This window comes from Mya arenaria, chromosome 15 (genome assembly GCF_026914265.1).
Source record: "Mya arenaria isolate MELC-2E11 chromosome 15, ASM2691426v1".
Lineage (NCBI taxonomy): Eukaryota > Metazoa > Mollusca > Bivalvia > Myida > Myidae > Mya > Mya arenaria.
Window position 1 is genome coordinate 47,839,721 of NC_069136.1, and position 9,197 is coordinate 47,848,917.

The following is a 9,197-nucleotide window of genomic DNA, read 5'->3' on the forward strand; positions in this document are numbered from 1 at the left end:
TTTGTTTAACCTAATGTATGTATAAATAAATGATTATGAATGATACCGACTTTTATCTTTACGGCATTGATAACAGCTACATATGTTAGCCGATTGTAATTGTGCGCCACATTATGAATTTCCTACATATGTCTGGCGCGTAGCTGCCTATACGCGAGTACGCGGCTGAATCCACATGATTCTGACAAAATTGCAGTATGCGTACTTGACTGCATGATCCTAAAACTGGTCATTTTCCAGTACTAATTAAAGCACCCAGAATGCACCAGATTGCTCCATGGCTTTCAAAATTTTCCGAATTTTTTGAATTATGAATCCACATGAATATAGGGCTAGCTACGCCCCTGTACGTTCAGTAAATAACCAGATATTATATGACCAAACCCATGTTGTCACTGATAAAATACGTCTATTGGTCGAACTTGGTAGAATCGGTCACCATGCCACTGGTCAAAACCGCTACACTAACAGTGTTGTCATATTTGATGTCATCTTTGGCCATACAGACATCATTGAAAACAATCATAATGAAGCTCATTTGCTTAATATGCACATTTTAACGAGTGTTTATTTATATGTGTACAATTTGTTTTCAAATTAGAACGTCTGATTGTTCCGCTTGCTTACCTCAGTGACGTCATTCACGTGATCTGCGAATCACTCTTCTGTTTTGTGAACCACTAAACTACTGACACTAAATCAACGCAAGACAAACGGAGGATGTGTTTTGCATGGCTGAATTTTGCGATAACAAAACTTCAAGTATAAATTATAACCGTCCGGATTAAACTTGTTAAAACAAGAAATTAGACACTATCTCACGGGCATGCTAGTTAGGAATAACTTCAAGGTATGTGCTCTATTCTTAATGTAAGCGACACCGTATTTTAATTTTCGGTTTACTAATACTAAAAACTAATACTACTTAATTAAAGAAATACCAAAAACGTTTGTAGTATAAATTGAACGGCTTTATATTGATTTTTGTTCATCATCGATCGAACACATCGGCATACATGTACCATAGGTTTATAAACATCTTCTTAAAATGTCGTTCCATGAAAGGGGAGTTTACGTGACTGGCAAATACAGCGTGTCTAGAATCACCGGCTGCCTATAGGCCATTCCCTATCTGCCTATAGGTCAGACCCTATTTGCCTATAGGTCAGCCCCTATCAGCCTATAGGTCAGTCCCTATTTGCCTATAGGTCAGCCCCTATCTACCCGATACACATACCCACCCTTTCAAACCAGTGATAAATACATAAATTCTTCAAGTAAACAGTTAGGAAACGCACGATGGCATAACCCAGCGTTTTTTGTTGACATAACAATTAACCCAGTCTGTATTTTTAATGCAAAACTTCTTTGTTTTGTTTCAGATGTGGTTGTGGCTGCTGCTAATTCTTCCAACCTGCCTGGCAGACACGCCCAGCAAATGTGAGTTACTGTTTTATTGTTTCATACAGCTCGCTTGTTTATCGAATAAACTTTCGTCTTATTTTCATGCACATAGTGTGTCGTCTTATTTCCATGCACCTGGTGTGTCGTCTTATTACCATGCACCTGGTGAGTCGTCTTATTTCCGTGCACATAGTGTGTCGTCTTATTACCATGCACCTGGTGAGTCGTCTTATTTTCATGCACCTAGTGTGTCGTCTTATTACCATGCACCTGGTGTGTCGTCTTATTTCCATGCACCTGGTGAGTCGTCTTATTACCATGCACCTGGTGTGTCGTCTTATTACCATGCACCTGGTGAGTCGTCTTATTTCCATGCACCTGGTGTGTCGTCTTATTACTATAAACCTGGTCTGTCGTCTTATTACCATGCACCTGGTGTGTCGTCTTATTTCCATGCACCTGGTCTGCCGTCTTAATACCATGCACCTGGTCTGTCGTCTTATTTTCATGCACCTGGTGTGTCGTCATATTTCCATGCACCTAGTGTGTCGTCATATTTGCATGCACCTGGTATGTCGTCTTATTTTCAATGCACCTGATGTGTCGTCTTATTTCCATGCACCTGGTGTGTCGTCTTATTTCCGTGCACCTAGTGTGTCGTCTTATTTCCATGCACCTGGTATGTCGTCTTATTTCCGTGTACCTGGTGTGTCACTGTATTTCCATTCACCTGGTGTTATCTTATCTCAATGCACCTGGTGTGTCGTCTTATTTTCAATGCACCTGATGTGTCGTCTTATTTTCATGCACCTGGTGTGTCGTCTTATTTCCATGCACCTAGTGTGTCGTCTTATTTCCATTCACCTGGTGTGTCGTCTTATTTCCATGCACCTGATGTGTCGTCTTATTTCCATTCACCTGGTGTGTCGTCATATTTCCATGCACCTGATGTGTCACTGTATTTCCATTCACATGGTGTGTAACCTTATTTCCATGCACCTGGTGTGTCATCTTATTTCCATTCACATGGTGTGTAACCTTATTACCATGCACCTAGTGTGTCGTCTTATTTTCATGCACCTGGTGTGTCGTCTTATTTCCATGCACCTGATGTTTCGTCTTATTTCCATTCACCTGGTGTGTCGTCATATTTCCATGCACCTGATGTGTCACTGTATTTCCATTCACATGGTGTGTAACCTTATTTCCATGCACCTGGTGTGTCATCTTATTTCCATTCACCTGATGTGTCGTCTTATTTCCATTCACCTGGTGTGTCGTCATATTTCCATGCACCTGGTGTGTCACTGTATTTCCATTCACATGGTGTGTAACCTTTTTACCATGCACCTAGTGTGTCGTCTTATTTTCATGCACCTGGTGTGTCGTCTTATTTCCATGCACCTGATGTGTCGTCTTATTTCCATTCACCTGGTGTGTCGTCATATTTCCATGCACCTGATGTGTCACTGTATTTCCATTCACATGGTGTGTAACCTTATTTCCATGCACCTGGTGTGTCATCTTATTTCCATTCACCTGATGTGTCGTCTTATTTCCATTCACCTGGTGTGTCGTCATATTTCCATGCACCTGGTGTGTCACTGTATTTCCATTCACATGGTGTGTAACCTTATTTCCATGCACCTGGTGTGTCATCTTATTTTCATTCACCTGATGTGTCGTCTTATTTCCATTCACCTGGTGTGTCGTCATATTTCCATGCACCTGGTGTGTCACTGTATTTCCATTCACATGGTGTGTCGTCTTATTTCCATTCACCTGGTGTGTCGTCATATTTCCATGCACCTGATGTGTCACTGTATTTCCATTCACATGGTGTGTAACCTTATTTCCATGCACCTGGTGTGTCACTGTATTTCCATTCACTTGATGTGTCGTCTTATTTCCATTCACCTGGTGTGTCGTCATATTTCCATGCACCTGGTGTGTCACTGTATTTCCATTCACATGGTGTGTAACCTTATTTCCATGCACCTGATGTGTCATCTTACTTCCATGCAGCTGATGTGTCATCTTATTTTCATTAACCTAGTGTGTTATCTTATTTCAATGCTCCTGGTGTGTCGTCTGATTTCCATTTCTTGGTGTGACATCTTATTTCCATTCATCTGGTGTGTCGTCTTATTTCCATTTACCTGGTGTGTCGTCTTATTACCATGCACCTGGTGTGTCGTCTTATTTCCATGCACCTGGTGTGTCGTCTTATTTCCATTCACCTGGTGTGTCGTCTTATTTCCATTCACCTGGTGTGTCGTCTTATTTCCATTCACCTGGTGTGTCGTCTAATTTCCATGCACCTGGTGTGTCGTCTTATTTCCATGCACCTGGTGTGTCGTCTTATTTCCATGCGTCTGGTGTGTCGTCTTATTTCCATTCACCTGGTGTGTCGTCTTATAACCATGCACCTGGTGTGTCATTTTATTTCCATTCACCTGGTGTGTCGTCTTATTTCCATTCATCTGGTGTGTCGTCTTATTTCCATTCACCTGGTGTGTCGTCTTATTACCATGCACCTGGTGTGTCGTCTTATTACCATGAACCTGGTCTGTCGTCTTATTACCATGCACCTGGTGTGTCGTCTTATTTCCATGCACCTGGTCTGTCGTCTTAATACCATGCACCTGGTCTGTCGTCTTATTTTCATGCACCTGGTGTGTCGTCTTATTTCCATGCACCTAGTGTGTCGTCATATTTCCATGCACCTGGTGTGTCGTCTTATTTCCATGCACCTGGTGTGTCGTCTTATTTTCATGCACCTGGTATGTCGTCTTATTTTCAATGCACCTGATGTGTCGTCTTATTTCCATGCACCTGGTTTGTCGTCTTATTTCCATGCACCTAGTGTGTCGTCTTATTTCCATGCACCTGGTATGTCGTCTTATTTCCGTGCACCTGGTGTGTCGTCTTATTTTCAATGCACCTGGTGTGTCGTCTTATTTTCAATGCACCTGGTGTGTCGTCTTATTTTCATGCACCTGGTGTGTCGTCTTATTTTCAATGCACCTGGTGTGTCGTCTTATTTTCAATGCACCTGGTGTGTCGTCTTATTTCCATTCATTTGGTATGTCGTCTTATTTTCAATGCACCTGGTGTGTCGTCTTATTTTCAATGCACCTGGTGTGTCGTCTTATTTTCATGCACCTGGTGTGTCGTCTTATTTTCAATGCACCTGGTGTGTCGTCTTATTTCCATGCACCTGATGTGTCGTCTTATTTCCATTCATTTGGTATGTCGTCTTATTTTCAATGCACCTGGTGTGTCGTCTTATTTTCAATGCACCTGGTGTGTCGTCTTATCTCAATGCACCTGGTGTGTCGTCTTATTTTCAATGCACCTGGTGTGTCGTCTTATTTTCAATGCACCTGGTGTGTCGTCTTATTTTCAATGCACCTGGTGTGTCGTCTTATTTTCATGCACCTGGTGTGTCGTCTTATTTCCATGCACCTGGTGTGTCGTCTTATTTCCATGCACCTGATGTGTCGTCTTATTTCCATTCATTTGGTGTGTCGTCTTATTTCCATGCACCTGATGTGTCGTCTTATTTCCATTCATTTGGTGTGTCGTCATATTTCCATGTACCTGATGTGTCACTGTATTTCCATTCACATGGTGTGTTGCCTTATTTCCATGCACCTGGTGTGTCATCTTATCTCCATTCACCTTATGTGTCATCTTACTTTCATGCAGCTGATGTGTCATCTTATTTTCATTCACCTGATGTGTCATCTTATTTCCATGCACCTGGTGTGTCGTCATATTTCCATGCACCTGGTGTGTCGTCTTATTTCCATTCATTTGGTGTGTCGTCTTATTTCCATTCATCTGGTGTGTCGTCTTATTTCAGTGCACCTGGTGTGTCGTCTGATTTCCATTTCTTGGTGTGACATCTTATTTCCATTCATCTGGTGTGTCGTCTTATTTCATTCACCTGGTGTGTCGTCTTATTACCATGCACCTGGTGTGTCGTCTTATTTCCATGCACCTGGTGTGTCATCTTATTTCCATTCACCTGGTGTGTCGTCTTATTTCCATTCACCTGGTGTGTCGTCTTATTTCCATTCACATGGTGTGTCGTCTTATTTCCATGCACCTGGTGTGTCGTCTTATTTCCATGCACCTGGTGTGTCGTCTTATTTCCATGCGTCTGGTGTGTCGTCTTATTTCCATTCACCTGGTGTGTCGTCTTATTACCATGCACCTGGTGTGTCATTTTATTTCCATTCACCTGGTGTGTCGTCTTATTTCCATTCACCTGGTGTGTCGTCTTATTTCTATTCACCTGGTTTGTCGTCTTATTTCCATGCGTCTGGTGTGTCGTCTTATTTCCATTCACCTGGTGTGTCGTCTTGTTTCCATTCACCTGGTGTGTCGTCTTATTTCCATGCACCTGGTTTGTCGTCTTATTTCCATTCACCTGGTGTGTCGTCTTATTTCCATGCGTCTGGTGTGTCGTCTCATTTCCATTCATTTGGTGTGTCGTCTTATTTCCATGCACCTGGTGTGTCATCTTATTTCCATTCACATGGTGTGTCGTCTTATTTCCATGCACCTAGTGTGTCGTCTTATTTCCATGCACCTGGTGTGTCATCTTATTTCCATTCACATGGTGTGTCGTCTTATTTCCATTCACCTGGTGTGTCGTCTTATTTCCATTCACCTGGTGTGTCGTCTTATTTCCATTCATCTGGTGTGTCGTCTTATTTCAGTGCACCTGGTGTGTCGCCTTATTTTCATGCGTCTGGTGGGTCGTCTTATTTCAAATAATCTGGTTCGTCGTGGTCGTCGTCGTACAAAATATTAATAATGGGTAAAACAAAATAGTTTTCACACATGTTTCAAATGACAATACGTATATGTGTAACAATACGAATTACTTTTTTTGTCGATTGAGTTGTGTCCTAATTGATCGACTTAAAAAAGAGCGTTTGCGTCCGGGTTAGATTCTGTCTTATGCTATTGTTACGTCATACACTGACTTTATGTTGACAAGTTCTTTCAGGGGTTACATATGCCACCAGACTTTAAGGGAAGTTATAGCAGTGTAACGTTAGTCACGTAGAAATTCTACGTGACTTTGTTCAAGCTTTAGGGATTTAATTTGCGCGGGAGTAGTAATAAGTGGAATTGGAAGAAAGTAGCCTTTCGCATCACAAAAAGGCCGATAGTTCAATAACGACTCTTTAAATAGCCGGTCGTACTATGACCAATAATCATTGCGTGTTTCAGCAGACTTAGCAATAACTACTGTCAACTTATTTCTACAATGACAATGTTGTAAAGTGATTAATGCATCTTTCAGCAGCACACAGCCTTGAGACACATCCTCACGTGGATATCAAGCCTCTGGAAACCACCCACAATGTCAACCCTCTGGTGAAAGGGGTTCATCTTGGGCACGAAACGGACGAAAAGCACCCACAAAGGCACCTACTTCCGGTCATCCACAAGGGCGACTTCGGGGGTCATGGATCCAATGTTCTTCAGCCGAAGAAAGGAAAAAGTAAACTGGCGAAACTTGACAAGTTGAAACTGAAAAGGAAACGTAAGCAGTGGAGATTAAAGAAAAGGCTGGAGAAAAAGAGACGACAGCAGCCGGTGCCGGTAAGTAAAGCAATCAGGGATGCGGCGAAGGAGGTGAAGAAACAACCAAAAGCGCTGACCAAGAGCATCAACAGTTTAAAGAAGAAACCGCGAATGTTGAAAAGTAAAGCGCTTCGGAGAAAACATGCAAGGGCCCGGAAAATCAAAGGGAAGAAGGTGAAGAAGGCTATGCGTGATCTGAAGGCGAAGGCTACAAAGAAACAACCAAAAGCGATGACCAAGAGCATCAACAGTTTAAAGAAGAAACCGAGAATGTTGAAAAGTAAAGCGCTTCGGCGAAAACATGCAAGGGCCCGGAAAATCAAAGGGAAAAAGGTGAAGAAGGCTATGCGTGATCTGAAGGCGAAGGCTACAAAGAAACAACCGAAAGCGCTGACCAAGAGCATGAAGAAACCGCGAAAGTTGAAAAGTAAAGCGCTTCGGAGAAAACTTGCAAGAGCACTGAAAATCAAAAGGAAGAAGGGGAAGAAAGTAAAGGGAGGTCTCAAAAAACTAAAAAGTAAAACAACAGATCTTAAAAAGAAGCAGCTACGTAGCGGAGGCGTACGGTTCCGTGGCCGTCAGAGAATCACCGTGAATCGGGGGCGACCGGTTCAACACGAGGTGAACGACAACCTGGCCGCGGACGGCCGGACGCATACGTACAGAACGGAGGGACGCAATGGAAGGGTGCGATCTAAGATGCACGTGACTGTCAGCCGGAACAGGGGCGGTCGCCGTAGAGGGCGTAAATCGCGGACGAAGGAAACGCATTAGAAATATAGAAATATAGAAATACGTTTAGATTTATGGAATAGCGTGCATATTGAAAATATATTTTTCGAAACATAATTATATAAAATATAAAGTGTTTCAAATATATGGTTAAACCAAAGACATTCTTGCTGGTTTTCCTTAAACCAACGTGCGGACTTGACTTGACACCGCTGCTGATGCATAATATTTTACAAGTCAACAATTTACTTTTTAGAATGTCTTGAAAGTGATTATCATAATGCGTGTAGTGTGTCTATATGAATGTTTCAGATACAGGATTTTTCTATCAATCATTTTATAAACTACCATCCCAACTTGCAACGATAATTAGCTTCATTTGCATACACTGTGTTAGGTAAAAACTCAAGTAGTATTTATTAATGTGTCTACAGCCTTAAGGCAAACAGTCAGACTCTTAAAGCTTCACTCTCACAAATATACCGTTTAAACAACTTTTTTTATTGTTTGTCTTGGAAAGAGCAAATGTTAGCGTAACTATCTGCAAACCAATCATAAAATATTGCTGTAAAAATCCGATCGCAGATTTTCATATTTCCGTTCGAAAATTAATGTTTTATAACTTAAACCGTCACTAACGGTTTAAGAAAAATGCATAAAACATTATTTTTGAACTTAGAACATAAACAAGTTGTCAAAACGTTCAATCTGTGAGAGTGCAGTTTTAAGGTGAACGAAATAATTCAGACGCTTAGGCGTAGTTCATTACAATAATTGCTTGTTAATAACTATGAAAAATGTTAATGGTATTTTTGTGTATGTTTATAAGTAATCTGTTTTTTGTTTTATAATAAATGAATGACATACATGTTTTAAAATGTTGTTATTTGTAGTCAGATTCATTGACCAAGTGCTCATAGTAATTGGATACCATAAATCTCTTGAAATATCAAAACAAGGAAATGGCATACATAATGTTTAACATTATCTAGGCGTTGGGAATGTAGCCTCGCAGATAGTTTGACAAGGTGGGGCCAGTCGGCTGTATGGTTATCGTTGTCGCGGCCTAAATATTGGTGAATCCACGTTTTTTTTCATCAGTATTGTATGTGACAAATGGCATAGATAGCACATGCGAACGTGTTTTCACCCTTCACCCAATCATGCTAAGAAGCGTTTTGACCCATAAATGAGAATATATATTACGGGTAGGGATATGGGTTTGGGGACGGGCTTACTTACCCTCGTCATCAAGTTAGACCAATTTGACGAGTAAAATGAATATCTTAAAGGAATTTGTTTACGTTTGAAAGGGTCAGAAATAGAAAAAAAGAAGTTTTAATTATAAAGCATCATCAAAAAGCTACTAAATGCTGTTTTCAATGATAAAGTATCATCAAAACGCTACTAAAATGCTGATTTCAATGATAAAACATCATCAAAACGCTACTGAA

The 9,197-nt window shown here is 41.1% G+C and overlaps 1 protein-coding gene across 2 annotated transcripts; it reads left to right on the forward strand.

Annotated features, from left to right (window-relative positions):
* Positions 1–678: 678 nt before the first annotated feature.
* Positions 679–8,614, forward strand: LOC128218799 (uncharacterized). 2 transcript variants are annotated; one of them, XM_052926495.1, is made up of 3 exons: positions 679–850; positions 1,383–1,440; positions 6,731–8,614. In XM_052926495.1, the coding sequence occupies exons 1-3, from the start codon at positions 827–829 to the stop codon at positions 7,783–7,785; spliced, it is 1,137 nt and encodes a 378-aa protein (XP_052782455.1). In that variant the 5' UTR covers positions 679–826; the 3' UTR covers positions 7,786–8,614. The 2 variants fall into 2 exon arrangements, with proteins under 2 accessions (XP_052782455.1, XP_052782454.1); XM_052926494.1 differs by having other exon boundaries at positions 680–850; positions 6,728–8,614.
* The last annotated feature ends 583 nt before the right edge of the window (positions 8,615–9,197 follow it).

Coding starts and splice junctions, on each gene's coding strand:
- LOC128218799 (XM_052926494.1), top strand. CDS start 827: ATGCTAGTTAGGAATAACTTCAAG. Junction 851..1,382: donor TAGTTAGGAATAACTTCAAG/GTATGTGCTCTA, acceptor GTTTTGTTTCAG/ATGTGGTTGTGGCTGCTGCT. Junction 1,441..6,727: donor GGCAGACACGCCCAGCAAAT/GTGAGTTACTGT, acceptor TGCATCTTTCAG/CAGCACACAGCCTTGAGACA.